We start from the raw sequence: 16,369 nt of genomic DNA, 5'->3' as shown, positions 1-16,369 counted from the left end.
TGAGAAATATCACCCTTCACATTAGACCAAAGTCCCTGAAAAGGACTCACTAGGGTCCATGGATCTTTGATCAAGTGGACATTTAGAGGAAAAAACTTGGGGGCAGGGAGGTCAGTTGTGGGGATTGGCACTGTCCCTGAGCCTCTTTGTGCTCAAGACTATTGCTCTACCACTTGAGCCACAACATCACCTCCAGTTTTTGAGTGGTTAAATGGAGAATGGAGTCTCACAGGAACTTTTCTGGGCTGGCATTAAACAATGATCCTCCGATCTCAACCTTCTGAGTAGCTAGAATTACAAATGTAAGCCACTGGTTCCTGGCTAGACAAAAATTGTTGAGTGGTCAGCTCTTTTTTCTTTTCTATTTTCTGTGTTTTGTGTGTGTGTGTGTGTGTGTATGTGGTGGGGGGGCGGAATTGTTACATGAAATTGAACTGTAGTACATATTAAGCAAGCACAGCCCTTTTTTTTTTTTTTGCCAGTCCTGGACTTGAGCTCAGGGCCTGAGCACTGTCCTTGGTTTTCTCAAGGCTAGAGCTCTACCACTTGAGCCTCAGCACCACTTCCCGCTTTTTTCTATGTATGTCGTACCGAGGATTTGAACCCAGGTCTTCATGCAAGCTAGGCAAGCACTTTAACCACTAGGCCAAACTCCCGGCCAGCCCTTTACTTTTTTAAAGGTAAAAATGTGTATTTCAGAAAAGCTAAAGGGTTTTTTTTCTTTGTTTTGTTTCTGGTCAGTCGTGCGGCTTGAACTCTGGGTCTGGTCCTTGTCCCTGAGCTTTTCAGCTCAAGGCTACCACCCTACCCTATGAACCACAGCACCACTTCTGGTTTTCTAGTGATTAATTGGAGATAAGAGTCTCATAGTCTTTAGTGCCCGGGCTAGCTTTGAACCTCAGATCTCAGCTTCCTGAGTAGCTAGGATTACAAGTGTGAGCCACCACGCCAGGCAAGCTAAAGTTTTCTAAAAACAGTAAAAGATTATGTTTGAAAGGCTGCCTCTTTTTTTTTTTTTTTTTTTTTTTTTTAACCAGTTCTGGGCTTGAGCTCAGGGCCTGAGCACTGTCCTTGGACTTTCTCAAGGCTAGAGCTCTACCACTTGAGCCTCAGCACCACTTCCGGCTTTTTTTCTATGTTTATGCTACTGAGGAATCGAACCCCAGGTGCATACTAGGCAAGCACTTTACCACTAGGCCAAACTCCTGGCCCCTGCATCTACTGTTTTTATTTCATTAATGATGATAAATAATTGTAGCCTTTGAACACTTGTTTAAGCCCTTAATAGTTCATTTAATTTTAGATAGCCTTGTGAGGCTGGTAGTGGTATTTGCTTTCTGCAAAGGAGTAATTAGAATCAGTAGTTTACCCAAGCAAGTTCCCAAGAATGATGGAATAAGATTTTGAGATGTATTCTACTTCAGAGCCTTTGCTTTAGCCAATAGGCTGTGCTTCTTTTTTCTGTTATATTAGTATGTCTATTTCATTACTCTCATACCAATGTAGGATCCGTGGTAAAACCTCATGAGCTGTTTCAGTGAGGTTGAAACTGGTTTCTTACATGACTTTTTTCCTCTTCTTCCTAGTTATGGTGTGCTGCTTTGGGAGCTGTTGACTGGTGAGGTGCCCTTCCGAGGCATTGATGGCTTAGCCGTGGCATATGGAGTAGCAATGAATAAACTTGCCCTTCCTATTCCTTCTACATGCCCAGAACCTTTTGCCAAACTCATGGAAGGTAAGTCACGCTTAGCTTGTCCAATCTTTAAACAAACTCTGGCCTATATATTGTCTCTGTGCTTCTGTGCTCAAGGCTAGTAGTGCTCTACCTCTTGAGCTAGAGCTCCACTTCCAGCTTTTTTTTTGTTTTGTTTTTGTTTTTTGTTTATTTGGAGATAGAATTTCATGAATTTTCTTGTCTGGGCTAGCTTTAAACTGTAATCCTTAGATCTTGGCTTCTTGAGTAGCTAGGTTTATAGGCATGAGCCATTCTCTGCGCCCCCCACCCTACCCCAGGCTTATCTTTTTATAGCACTTGGTCCCATTTCATGAGATCAGTCACAGAAAGAGGGGATAGAATTATTATTTTTTTTTCCAGTCATTGGCCTTGAACTCAGGACCTTGGTGGCCTTTGTCTCTGTGCTCTTTTTCACTCAAGGCTAGCATTCTACCAATTTCAGCCACAGCCCCATTTCTGTTTACTGATGGTTAATTACAGATAAGAGTCTCATGGACTTTTCCTGCCTGGGTTGCCTTGGAACCATGACCCTGAGATCTCAACCTCACAGACATGATCCACTGGCACCTGGCTAAGAGAAAAATTTTACTCTCCCAAGGAAGAGAGCCCTATGTCAGTTGGAAGAGCTAAAGGTAGTAACAACCCTGCTAAGGCAGGTAGGTCCCTTTTGTTATTTCCCATGGCAATAGAAATTAATTTAGTAACTAGAACTTGCTACTTCACTGTCTTACTTAGTACAAAATAAGAAAGTACAATAGCTTTAATTTTAGGACCTCTGAGTGTTTTTCATGTAAAAATAAAGAACATTGCTGGGTAAGGTGGCTCACTCCTGTAATCTTAGCCATTCAGGAGGCTAAGATCTGAGGATCAAGGTTCAAAGCCATCCCAGGCACTAAAGCCTAAAGTCCATGAGACTCTTATCTCCAATTAACCATAAGAAAATGGGAAGTGGAGCTTGGCTCAAGGATAGGGCAGTAGCCTTGAGCTGAAGAGCTCAGTGACAACACCTAGGCCCAGGCGTAGGGTGGTAGCCTTGAGCTGAAGAGCTCAGGGACAGCACCCAGACCCAGAATTCAAGCCCCACAACTCCCCCCCCACCAAAAAAAAAAAATCTAACAAGAAAGAATATGTAGTCATCAAGTCATATTCTAGTCTTTTATAAGAGAAATACAAATCAGAACAAGTTAAGAGAATAAATGGTGGAAAAAGCACGCAGAAGACAAAGACAGGAAGATCCAAGTTCAAGTCGAGGCAAGGCTATATAGCAAGAACCTGTTTGGGAGGTAGGAGGGACTTGCCATCCCATTAGTGACTGGGCTGGGATTAAACAAAATTCATTTTTCTTGACTCCCACTTGCTTGCCTTTATTTTTGTCTTATCTTCCTTCCGTGAGGTGGGACAAAAGCAATGAATGTATTGATGAGAAATTGAGGCAAGCCTGCAGTTAACCATTGTCAAACCTTGTATTGTGGAGAAATATGGTAAATTGTGCTAGTAGTACTTGATGCAGAAAATTGTATCGATGGGGAACTGTTACAGTTGATTTCCATCTGATTTTCACTATTATATGGTTGTGATATTAGGTAAAGTCTACTTTACTTGGCTTGGGATTATTTAGATTCTTATCTCTGTTTCTAGAAGAAATTGTGTGCTAGTCTCCTGGTAAGTTAAGTAATTTAATATCCTAAGTCTATGTTTACCTCTTGTCCATTCATGCCTCTTTTCCTCATATGTGCCATTCAGACTGCTGGAATCCTGACCCCCACTCACGACCATCTTTCACAAGTATTCTGGACCAGCTAACTACCATAGAGGAGTCTGGTTTCTTTGAAATGCCCAAAGACTCCTTCCACTGCCTGCAGGATGACTGGAAACATGAGATTCAGGAGATGTTTGACCAACTCAGAGCCAAAGAAAAGGTAAAAAAGAGAAAAAAAGTATATACTGACTTAGTGGACCTTCTCCATCGGGGCATAACCACCTTAATCCTAGTGCAGTCACTTTCCTGCATGGCATCTCTTAATTGTGTAAGCCGGATAAAGAGCACTCTTGGACAGCTGCCAGTGGGGTGTCTCATCCTTCCGGCTAGAAATAAAAGAGGATTCTAGAAAGTTGCTTGGATTTCTAGAGGGAGCTTGACTTTATATAGAGATACTTAAATGTTGACAATGGTTATCAGAAAATCCTGCCATTATCTTTTGATATTAGAGTCAGAAACAGGGTAAGAGCCAGAAATATCCTTGGTCTGCAATGTGGCATTTTTTGGCTTTATAGAAAAGGTTATGAAATGAGACTATTAATGGAATGATCACAAGAAAACTACTACTGTTCCATATAAAAGAACTCCCAGAGTGGCTGGCTTTTTATAGACTTGCGAAATTATTGACTCTTAGCTCTTTCTTTTGAGTGATAAAATTATAATATAATTATAATAATAAATTACATAAGCTAGTGAGAAAAATGACAATTAGATTTAATCAGTAAGTAGTTAATAACTACCCTGTCCTTTGTCCAGGTTCACTTTCTGTGGTTTTAATCACCCTCTATAAACATTATATGGAAAATTTCAAAAGTTATAAGTCAACCTACACTGTGTTTTGAGAAGTATGATAAAATCTTTCCCTAACTCACCTGCAAATCAATCACTTCTGATGGTATGTTCTAGGAAGAAACACTCCTATCTATGGTTTTAAGCATCCTCCGAGGGTCTTGGAAAAGAAGATGCCCAAAATGAAGGGGCACTACTATTTTAGGAAGTGAAACTCATTCTCAGAACATCTAATATTTGTAGCACATGTGCTATACTCTGTAATAATTGGTATGAATTGTCTTAAACAATAAGATCATGCTTGTGCTTATTATTCTAGTAATCCTTTATTACTTGTGTATCTACTGGACTCCTCCAGTTCCTGATCTGTAACATTAACATTTCTTGTTGAGGCCTTTGTATGGTTACCCAGAGCCTTCCCTCTACCCATCCTTAGGATGCTCAAGTGTGCACTTATCCGCTAACTGTTGAGCCCCTTCTCCCCACTGGACAGTTTAAGCTGTTCCCTGGATTCCGTCTACACTGAACACTCTTTTCGCTGATGTTTCTGCCCACCTACAGGAGCTCCGCACTTGGGAGGAGGAGTTGACAAGGGCTGCACTCCAGCAAAAGAACCAAGAAGAGTTGCTGCGGCGTCGAGAACAGGAGCTGGCTGAGCGGGAGATTGACATCCTAGAACGGGAACTCAACATCATCATCCACCAGCTGTGTCAGGAGAAGCCCCGGGTGAAGAAACGCAAGGGCAAGTTCAGGAAGAGCCGGCTGAAACTCAAGGATGGCAACAGAATCAGCCTTCCTTCTGGTCAGTGGCCAGTGGCAGGAAGTAGAAACAGGATCAAGAGCCATTGTGCAGGGGAGTTTGTTGGAGTCATGGCTCAGCTTGGATGTTCAAGTTCCTGAGTCAAAATAGAGCCTATTGGAATGGGCCATTCTTTTCAGGGAAGGACTAGCCTGCTAAAACTATCCTACTTCAGGGGAGCTGTTGAATGGGAATGAGTGCAGGAATTGAAGTGAAAACAGACTTGCAAGGCCCAGGAACTCTGAAATATGGCAGCTCACCCACAACATCTAACTATAGGCAGAACCAGAAAAGAATTTCAGGTTGTATATATGAGACACCAGGATTTGGCTCTGCAAAACAATTCATCTTGAGGTTTCTTTAAATAATTTTGTGATTGCAGTTGAGATTCAATTTCATGTGTAAGAATTTAAGTCAAGTGAGGTAGTATAAACCTTTAATTCCAGCACACAGGAGACTGTGTCAAGGAGATTGAGTTCAAGGCCAGTCTGGAGTACATAGTAAGACCCCTGCTCCTCCCCAAAAGAAAAAAAAGCCAAAATGAATTTACATTGTAAAGTTTAAAAATGACCTTTCAGAAATGAACCAGCTAAGAAAAGGTACATTTGTGGTACTGCAGCCTTGGAAAAAATGTAAATTGGAATATTTTGGTATATAATGTACCCATAGAGGGAGTTAAATGCTAAGTGTGTTTATATAAATAAAATGTTTTTTGTGTTCTGATTCTGTGAGGTCCCAGGAAGCAAGCTTATTAGAAGTGTGAGGAACAAGGCAGTTGTAGATGATTTTAAGCCTCAACAGTGGTGGCTGGGGCACAGAAAAGGGACTTCATTCAGTGCAACTGAGAAAATGTGCTTGTGAAACTGATTTACTGATTTTACTGCTTGCTTTTTTTTTCTGCTGCTTTTCAGATAGCCAGATAGCATGGTGTCTTGAAGTATCTTTTAGTATCTAGCCTGGGTCAGGATATCACTGTAGCTGGGGATGGAAATGTAAAAACTATAGTCCCCAACTGTGGGGAAATCTAAATACAAACAGGTGTTTATTGTATTTCTTTGATGTGAGGAATTTGAACTCAGAAATTCAGAGCTGAAAGTATCACATTCTTTAAGCTGTCCCCATCTCCCTGGTGTCCCACCAATGGCCAGTCTTTAATATTCTGCCCTCTTGTCCTTAGTGAGAAGCACCAAACTCTCTATAAAAAAGATATATACTAGGGCCAGGAGTTTGGCCTAGTGGTTAAGTGCTTGCCTAGCATGCACAAAGGCCCAGGTTTGATTCCTTGGTACCACATACATAGAAAAAAGCCGGAGTGGTGTGGAGGCTCAAGCCAGGACTGGCACAAAAAAAAAAAATAAAAGGTATATACTGAGCTTATGTGCCAAGAGTTTTAAAATTATACATCTTAAAATAATCAACAATATTCTGTTGAGCTATAAAGATGTTCCCCATACACACACACACACACACACACACACACACACACACAGGGAGCTTCTGAAGACTGTCTAATGATATTCACTCAACCTGTAAATTTTGCATCATTTTTTTTTTTTTTTCCCCAGTCCTGGGCTTGAGCTCAGGGCCTGAGCACTGTCCTTGGACTTTCTCAAGGCTAGAGCTCTACCACTTGAGCCTCAGCACCACTTCTGGCTTTTTTTCTATGTATGTGGTACCGAGGAATCGAACCCGGGTCTTCGTGCATGCCAGGCAAGCACTTTAACCACTAGGCCAAACTCCCGGCCGCATCATTTCATATATTCATCTTGCCATGTCCCTTTGGGGAAGAGATAATTGTTAAAGACATTACCAGGTAAACAGAGCTTTCAGAAAACTGCAGCCTATCTCTCAGGCCTGCCAAGAGACATCATATTTTGTAAATGCATTCAATAATGTGATAGTTTTAATACATGCAATTATATTTGTTTTCCCCAGCAGATTTTCAGCACAAGTTCACGGTGCAGGCCTCCCCCACTATGGATAAAAGGAAGAGTCTTAGCAGCAGCCGTTCCAGCCCTCCTGCAAGCCCCACTATCATTCCTCGCCTTCGAGCCATCCAGTGTGAGACTGTTTCCCAAATTATTTGAGACTAGAACAACCAAGGGAACCTACCCTTTGCTCTCTATGATTTCTGCTACTTCTCCTCAGCAGTCTGTATATACATAGACATATGCATGAAAAACCCTTGCTTTTCCCCTTGTCTCTTTGCATTAACTTAACCACTATCTCCTCCATTTTTTGCTAATTTTTTCTTTTCTTGCTTTTATTTTTTGGTGTGTGTGTGTGTGTGTGTGTGTGTATGTGTATGTGTATGTGTGTATGTGTGTGTACCAATAGAAAGGTTTAAACTCAGTACCTTGTGCTTGCTTTGTTTTCCTGCTCATCGCTGGTACTCTACTATGTCTCTAGCTTAGCTTTTTGGGGAAAAGACTCACAGACTTCTGCTCTGGTGGGCTTTGAATCATGATCCTACAGATCTCAGCCTCCCGAGTAATTAGAATTTTCTGGCTTACCTTTCATTCTTGGTCAGATATCAGTTCAGGTATTTGTGGTGCTGAAAGATCTCTAGTGAATTACAAAGTTAATTGGAAACTGCTATATAATACAACCACAGTCTGGTACCCTGGTCTGGGGAACTTTTAGTGTCTGCCCCATTTGTCTCTTTGTCCATGCTTCCCAAGTAGGAACTTCTCTAAAGAAAATTCTTTAATAACCTACCAAATACCTTCTAGTGGTGAAGAGCAATTTTATGTTTACTATAATATTATCCTTAAAAATGTATTTATATTGGACTGAGAGTTTGGCCTGTTGGTAGAGTGCTTGCCTAGCATGCACGAAGACCCAGGTTCGATTCCTTGGTACCACATACATAGAAAAAAACTGGAAGTGGTGCTGTGGTTCAAGTGGTAGAGCTCTAGCCTTCAGAAAGTCCAAGGACGGTGCTCAGGCCCTGACTTCAAGCCCTAAGACTGGCAAAAAAAAAAAAAAAGTATACATAAGTGTGTGTGTGTGTGTGCGTGCGTGTGCGTGTACGTGTATGTGTACATGTACCTACCTCTATACAGATAGAAGGTAGAAAATGTTTTAAAATCCTGAAATCTGACCTTCCTTAAAAAATTAAATCAAGTTCCCTTTTTCCTGTATCCACAGTTGGCTGGAGCTGATAACCACTTCTTCATATACTCCATAATTTGCCTTTGGCCTCTCAGCTCAATATTTTTGGTGACTGACTCCCTTCCCTTATTTCTGATATAAATCTGGCCCCTGAACATTTTGGTCTTTGGCTTTTGCTCTGATTGCTCAGTATCACAAGACTGTCCCTTCTCTCTTAACTGCTGGTTCTCTAAACTTACTCATTTTTCTCCTCTTTCTGACTTCTCGATATTCCTGAACTCATTGTTTTCTTTTTTATTCCAAAGTTCATTTTTTTTCTACGTTTTCTTATCCCTTGTCTTTTTTTTTCTCTTTCTTTTCTCCCCAACAACCTCTTCATTTTCCCACCATCCAGTTCCACCCATTAAAACATGTTCCTTAAGTCAGATCTGCTTAGAACTTTAGTTTCTGGCTGGCTTGACTTCCAGCTTTACATTGGACTTGAGAAAAATTTAGGACTTTTTTTTTCATGTTTCTTGCTATGAGAGAGCTAAATATTTGATGCTGAGGATTCCATTATTCTTCTGGAAGGATTTACTTCGACATAGAGTTTCTGATGAGATCTGATTTCTGTTCGTGCGTGCGTGTGTGTGTGTGTGTGTGTGTGTTTGTGTGCACACACGTGCACATTTGTATAGATGCATAAACGACCATCTGCACGTATATGCACATATCTGCCTGCTGTGATAGATGCTGGATTCAGAGAAGCCTGTTGTCCATTTTCTGTATCTCACCCAATCTTCGTTGTTTACAGTAACACCAGGTGAAAGCAGCAAAACCTGGGGCCGGAGCTCTGTTATTCAAAGAGAGGAAGGGGAAGAGGAGGAGAAGAGGGGCCCAAAGAAGAAGGGACGGACATGGGGGCCGGGAACACTGGGGCAGAAGGAGCTTGCCTCAGGAGATGAAGGGTGAGAGCCACATGGTGTAAAATTTTCTCACTTAGAGATGGATAAAGCATTTTAAAATATAGAGGTAATACCTATAATACAGAAAAATGTATGTTTTAATACTTTCTGAGAAGTTGCAGCCTTCTTAGTCTTTATAATAGTTTTCCCATCTGTTTCCCTGGACACTCTAGGACAAGAATTGTTAAGCTTTATCTGAAGAGGTAGAAAATAAATATTTTAGGCTTTCTGATCCATAGTGATAGAGAAGTACAAAAACACTGGTAGACTTTGGGTAATATGTAATGAAAGAGCATGTCTGTGTTCTAGTCAGATCTCATGAGAAGAGGTGAACAGAATTGAGTCCACCAGCACAGTTTGCCACTCCCTGTAAGGACCAGGTAATCATTAAGGAAATGCGGGAAATTCTGCCTTAAGCTTTCCACTTACGTCATACTCTTCCCCTTAAAACATCCATTCCAAGACAAGACAAGAAAGAGTAGGAGTTAATGAAAGCTCATCCTGAAACAGGGACAGGCAGAGAACCCAGCATCCTTATTGTAGTAGTATACATATAGGATAATTCAGAGCTCTCTCGGGCCTCACCTTATCACTCATGGATGCATGTAACAGCTCCTCTGGGAAAAGCTCAAGGACCTTAATGTCTTCTTTTCTTTTCTTTTTTTCTTTTTCTTTCTTTTTTTTTTTTTTTTTGCCAGTCCTGGAGCTTTAACTCAAGATCTGAGCACTAACTTTGTGTTTTCTCAAGGCTAGAGCTCTACCATTTGAGCCACAATACCACTTCTGGCTTTTTCTATGTATGTGGTACTGAGGAATCGAACCCCAGTCTTCGTGCATGCAAGGCAAGCACTCTATCACTAGTCCAAACTCCTGGCCCGACCTTGATGCTTTGAATGTGATGTATACTCACTGTAGGCGTGGAATCTAATGAGGCAGTTTTTCCCCTGTGTCTGTGTTCTTTACAGAATAGGAATTTGTGGCATAGTAATAAAGAACTTAGATTCTTACCCCAGACTGATTGGGGATGAGTCCCAGATCTACTGCATCACCTATGTCAGCATGTGTTTTCTCATTTCTAGAATGTAGATAATACTAGTACCTAGTCATATGGTCAATGTGAGGATTAGCTAAGTCCATCTTTATGAAGAGCATAAATTAGCGGGCTTGTATTTACCCAAGTATGGATAAATATTAACTGTGATGATTTTTCCCAGCCTCTCTTCTCTTTCATACCCAAAGCATGGAAATTATGGTTTATATATGTTTTTATTCTTGGTGTTAAACTCTATTTCCTAACTTTTCTAAATGTGATGATATAGCCATTTACCTGTTTTTGTTTTTTTGTTTTTTGTTTTTCTTTTTTTTGCTGGTCCTGGGCAATTTCTTTAGTGTGCTCAAGGCTAGTGTTCTACCACTTGAGCCACAGTTCCACTTTTAGCTTTTTGCTGATTAATTGGAGATAAGAGTCATAGACTTTCCTGCCTTCAAATCACAGTCCTCAGGTATAGGCATGTACCACTGGCACCCTTTCGCCTTTTTTAGTGATTTTCCAAAGACTTTCTAAGGCTAACTATTAGATTTATGGGTACCCTAAACCTGTAACTAGCCTCAACTTTATTCCCTTTGTCAGATCAGAGTGTGGGTTGAAAAGTTTGGTTCAAACGTACTGACTTTGTGATGCCTGTCTTCAGAAATCGCTAGATATCTTTGAAGAGAGATTTTTTTTTTGGCCAGTCCTGGGGCTTGAACTCAGGGCCTGAGTCCTCGGGCTTTCTCAAGGTTAGTTCTCTGCCACTTGAGCCACAGGACCACTTCTGGCTTTTTTTGTGTATGTGATACCAAGGAATCAAACCTATGCATGCTAGGCACTCTACTACTAGGCCAAACTCATGGCCCTGAAGAGAGAATTTGTAAATTTAGACATGTAGAACAAACTATGCAATGTATGAAATTCAGCAGCTGACTCCTTTGGGAGTTCTGTAAGAGCAAGAGTTCTCTGTCTGTCTTTTAAAAACCATGCTAGATAGAGTAGGATATGAGAAACTCAGTCACCCTGAATCCTTGCTATTTTTAAGATTATTGTAATTGCAGATAGTATTAACCAGGCTGTAGATCAAGTAATTTCTTTGGCTCTGCTTCATTTAAAGATAGCTTTTGTCTTGGTAGAAAATTAACTTTTATTTCACACTGGTAAATATCAACTTTGAACTTTTCTTCTTCACATAAACTCCCTTTCTTGTAAATTTTTGAAGCAATTAAAAAATATGGCCTTAAATTATACTTCCCAGTTCCTATTAAAGACCTGAAAGTACTTTCTCTCTGGTCTTAAGTAAAGATCTCATTGGTGTCAAAACTTTTTTTTTCTTTTGTTTTGGTGCAGGTCCTGGAGCTTGTACTCAGGTCCATGGAACTCTCCCTGAGCTTTTCTGACCAAAGCTAATGCTCTCCCACTTGAGCCACAGGTCCACTTTGGCTCTTTTTAGTAAATAGGAGACAACAGTGCCATGGACTTTCCTGCCCAGGATGGCTTTGAATCATGATCCTCAGATCTCAGCTTCCTGAGCAGTTAGGAAGGATTATAGGTGAAAACCACCGGCACCCACCTGCCAAAACTTTTTAACTGCCTCTACATGATAATATTTCTAATTTTAATGCCTGCTGAGTAGAAAAAAGTATGTAAGTGGCATAAAGCTGTCTTGAATTCTGTAGTAGTGAATGCTCATCTTTCTCCTTTTAACCAACAGTAGATATCCATAGGAAACACACACATTGGTCTATAGACAGCATAGGTATCTATGAGGATCTGCAGATCTCCTGCAGTTAACTTCATTACTGTCCAGGAATATTTGTCTCATAGATGGAGAGAACCTAGACTCAAGGCAGCTCAAATAGGGCCTTCTTGTTGAGGTCTCTACTGGTGTAGGCTTGCTGACTGGACAAGGGAAGGGTAACTGGTCACATAGCTCAGGTCTAGTCTTAGGCATTTGATATGGGAGAGAGGCTTAAGTCAGCCCTGCCCTTCACTTTCTACTTCTGATTTTCTTTATTCATTGAAGATCCCCTCAGAAACGAGAAAAGGCTAATGGCTTAAATACTCCATCAGAATCTCCACATTTCCACTTGGGGTGAGTCTAACTTCTACTCACCAGCTATTGTGGTTGGTAATAATCATCTTTTCATTTCCTTCCTCTCATACCCCCATAGAATTAAGCCTCATCCCAATAGGGGCTAAGCTGATTTTATTATTTTTTTTTTTTTGAGGGCACTACCTATCGCCATGCACATTGGGAAAATTCCTATGTTGAACTACCTCTTTCCTAGCCACTTCAGTTACTTCTGGCCCCCTTAGTTTTAGGGGAAAAGAACTGGTCTTTGATTTTGCTAATGTTTTATATGTATGGGTCTAGAGGAACGGGGATTAGAGCTGGATGTGATATTACAGAGTTGGCAGTTAGGGATCCCAGAGTGTGGGTTTAGTTAGTTAGCATGTCTGTCTCTGGCTTTGTAATTTTACTTACTTGTTATTTGTTTATTTGTTTATCTTTATTTTTGGTCAGTTGTGGGGCTTGAACTTGGCCTGGACACTGTCGCTCAAAGCTAATCTCTAACACTTTGAGCCTCAGCACTACTTCCACTTTTCTAGTGGTTAATTAGAGATAAGAGTCTCAAGTGCTTTCTGCCTGGGCTGGCCTTGAACTGAAATCCTCAGGTCTCAGTCTCTGAGAAGCTAGGATTACAGGTGTGAGCAACCTTTGCTCAGCTTGGCTCTGTATTTTTGTTGAAACTAGCAGCAGTTGGGATGTATTTTAATTCATTGATATTTCTGATAATACTTGAAACAGAGTTTTGAGGTCAAGGAGAAAGCTAGTCCTTCTGTCTCCCTTAGGTAGGCTGGGTCATTAGAGAGTAGGCTTTCATTGAAAATGTCTTCAACACTGAAAGTAGAGCCATCTCTGATCGAAATCCTGAATCTCCATACCACACAGATTTCCTCAGTGCTCCTTTTTACTGCCCTTGAAAACAGAGGCTAGGACTCTCTGGCCTCTTGATATACCCCTTTGTGTAAGGGGATGGTTCAAGACCCAGTCTGTATCCTTGGAGAGTTACTACCTTGCCAAATGATTTGATTGCAGGGATTTGTAAGAGAACTGCTGTCCTCTTTTTAACCATACCTAGACAAACAAGGGCCATGTACAACGTAATGTCCTATTCACATAGGTCTGTCCCAAAGAGCACTTGGGTTGGTGCAACTTTAATTGATTGTTGCTCGTTTTTTTTTTTTTTTTTAAAGCAGATGGCTTTGAAAATTGCTTAAGCATGCTAAACAAATGCATGGAAGGAGAAGTTGAGACATTGTGTGAATGGAATGTCCCAGCCTGTTTCTATTGATTCATCTACTCTGTGCTTAGTTTTCATTACAGTATTTCTAATGTCACGAATATTGTTTTATTCACTGTCTGAATCGATTGCCTCTGCCTTAAGAATGGCTTATGTAAGATCCATACCAGCTGGGCAGCCCAAGTTATTTCTGTCTGCTTGTTTACCTGCCCACCACATCTTTCCACAGGGAGCATGTGAGGGGCTCAGCAATACCACTGTTTTTCTTTCCCTAGAGCATGTGCACTTCTGTTTGTGAAGCAAGTGAAAGCAGTAAGAATTATTGGTGTGATCAAACATATAGCTAGAATAAGAAAAGTAGTTTGTTGTGATAGTCTCTTCATTTCCTCTTTCAGCCTCAAGTCCCTGGTAGATGGATACAAACAGTGGTCATCAAGTGCCCCAAACTTGGGGAAAGGCCCAAGGAGTAGCCCAGCCCTTCCAGCATTTACCAGCCTTATGGAGATGGGTAAGCATCAGGTTTCCAGAACTGTGTAAAGACCCCCTCAGGTCATGAGGTTTGTTTGATCTTTTACTTGACTCCCAACCTACAACTCTTTCCTTAGTCTTTTTTTTCATTTCATTGAATCTCTAAATCACAGTTGTTTTCTACCTGGATTTCACCCCAAAGGCCAGTAATAATCTTAGGGCAATAGGCTTAGGCATTGAATCAGACATTTTTTTTTCTTCTCCCTGAGTCTGTTTCTTCATATATTAATTTGAGGAGTTACAAAGTAGAGGATGTTAGAGAAAATAATGCATCTTTCCAGGAAGCTTTCCAGTGTTGTCCTCCAATTACTGAATGGTGGAAAGTTCTTTTCAACATTTCTCTCTCTTCTGGCTTCCTAACTTTCTTCCTTCCCTCCCCCTTTACCCCTCTATTCTTCTCTCCTTTCCCTACTTTCCTCTTTCTCTTCCTCCCTGTCTCTTTCTCTTCTTCCTTCCTTTCTACCCTCCTTTCTTCCCTCCCTCCCTCCCTTTCTTCCTAACTCCCTCCCTCCCCCCCTCTCTTTCACACACACGCACTTTTCTTTCTTTCTCTCTGTCAGATGATATTCTTATCTCTAGATTCCCTTAGAATAGGTTAATCCATAGAGTATTGGCCTTCACCCATGTAGAGGATACTAATCCTTTATAAAGACCAGTCTTAAGTTACAAGGTTATAATTCTAGAGATCCAAATGCCTTTCTAATTTTAAGGTACAAAACATAGGACTGTTTATTTTCTAGTCAGAGTTCTAGAAACTCATAATGTATTTGATTGAGGGTTTCTGTGGTACTGAGCATATAGCTCAGTGATAGAATACTTGCCTGGTTAGTATGCATTAGATCCTGGGTTCAGTCCCAAATATCATACAAGAAAGGAATGTCTCTAAGAAAGACATAGCAAATGCTGGGTGCTGGCAACTCACGCCTGTAATCCTAGCTACTCAAGAGACTGAGATCTCAGGATCCTCATTCAAAGCCAGCTCAGGTACAAAAGTCTGTGAGACTTCTTATCTCCAATTAACTACCAGAAGAGTGGAAGTGGCTCAAGTAGTAGAGTGCTAGCCTTGAGCTGAAGGACTCAGGAACAGTGCCCAAGTCCAGAGTTCAAGCAGAAAATTATCACATTCCCTTTTCTGTAAATAGGAAAATGGGCTCTAGAATGCAGATTGATTTCTCTGTGTTGGTCAAATCTGAGTTAGGGGAGGGAGAGATACAGCTCTGTTGGTCTAGGGTCCAATTACATGTGCCTTCTGTTAGGCTATTGGAACTTCCCATCCCAGACCTTGAATCAGGTTGCCTGGGTCTGGGGGACAAGGATCAAATTCTTGTTCTGCTCTTTTCTTCACAGAGGATGAGGACAGTGAAGCTCCAAAGAGTGGAGAGAGTCATCTACCGCATTCACCCAACCAGTCTTACCTCTGTATCCCATTTCCTCGTGGAGAGGATGGGGATGGCCCCTCCAGTGATGGAGTCCATGAAGAGCCCACCCCAGTCAACTCTGCCACTAGTACCCCTCAACTGACACCAACCAACAGCCTCAAGCGTAGTGGTGCCCACCACCGCCGCTGTGAGGTGGCTCTACTTGGCTGCGGGGCTGTTCTGGCAGCCACAGGCCTAGGGTTTGACCTGCTAGAAGCTGGCAAGTGTCAACTGCTTCCCCCAGAGGAGCCTGAGCCACCAGCTCGGGAAGAGAAGAAGAGGCGTGAGGGTCTTTTTCAGAGGGCCAGCCGACCTCGTCGGAGCACCAGCCCCCCTTCCCGAAAGCTCTTCAAGAAAGAAGAACCCATGCTGTTGCTAGGGGACCCCTCTGCTTCCCTGACATTGCTCTCTCTGTCCTCTATCTCTGAGTGCAATTCCACACGCTCCCTATTGCGCTCAGACAGTGATGAGATTGTGGTGTATGAGATGCCAGTCAGCCCAGTTGAAGCTCCACCCTCGACCCCATGCACCCGTAACCCCCTTGTCAATGTTCGTGTGGAGCGCTTCAAGCGAGACCCTAACCAATCCCTGACCCCCACCCATGTCACCCTTACTGCCCCCGCACAGCCAAGTGGTCACCGACGGACTCCTTCTGATGGTGCCCTTAAGCCAGCAGCTCTCCAAGCCAGCAGGAGTCCCTCCAGCAATGGATTGACTCCCAGCCCTGGAGCAGGTGAGTTCCTCTTTGTGTCTCTCAGAGAGCCAAAATGTGGTAGATGCCCCATTTCTTCTTCCTACTTCTGTATCTGTTTTCCTCATCCTCTTCAGCCAAGCATGACAAACTGATCTTGTCTCAGGGAAGTAGCCAAGGCTGGCTGACAGCTCCCTGTTCTGGACCCCAGCAGGGATCTTCCCTGGAGAGTAAAAGGAAATAGACATGTTCTA

At 41.9% G+C, this 16,369-nt stretch overlaps 1 protein-coding gene across 2 annotated transcripts in view; it reads left to right on the top strand.

Moving 5' to 3' along the window:
• Positions 1-16,369, top strand: part of Map3k9 (mitogen-activated protein kinase kinase kinase 9) — a 57,701-nt gene that overhangs the window by 34,603 nt on the left and 6,729 nt on the right. Inside the window, exons 4-11 of one of the 2 annotated variants that reach the window (XM_090344396.1) lie at positions 1,587-1,735; positions 3,479-3,654; positions 4,845-5,085; positions 7,021-7,143; positions 8,990-9,143; positions 12,197-12,265; positions 13,874-13,986; positions 15,354-16,157. In XM_090344396.1, coding sequence (XP_090200522.1) covers positions 1,587-1,735; positions 3,479-3,654; positions 4,845-5,085; positions 7,021-7,143; positions 8,990-9,143; positions 12,197-12,265; positions 13,874-13,986; positions 15,354-16,157 — 1,829 coding nt within the window. The remainder of the gene's footprint in view (positions 1-1,586; positions 1,736-3,478; positions 3,655-4,844; positions 5,086-7,020; positions 7,144-8,989; positions 9,144-12,196; positions 12,266-13,873; positions 13,987-15,353; positions 16,158-16,369) is intronic. The other variant, XM_090344397.1, reaches the window with a different exon arrangement.

This window comes from Megascapheus bottae, chromosome 14 (genome assembly GCF_031878675.1).
Source record: "Megascapheus bottae isolate mThoBot1 chromosome 14, mThoBot2.hap1, whole genome shotgun sequence".
Classification (NCBI taxonomy): Eukaryota; Metazoa; Chordata; class Mammalia; order Rodentia; family Geomyidae; genus Megascapheus; species Megascapheus bottae.
This window is presented reverse-complemented; position numbering and strand designations above follow the sequence as displayed.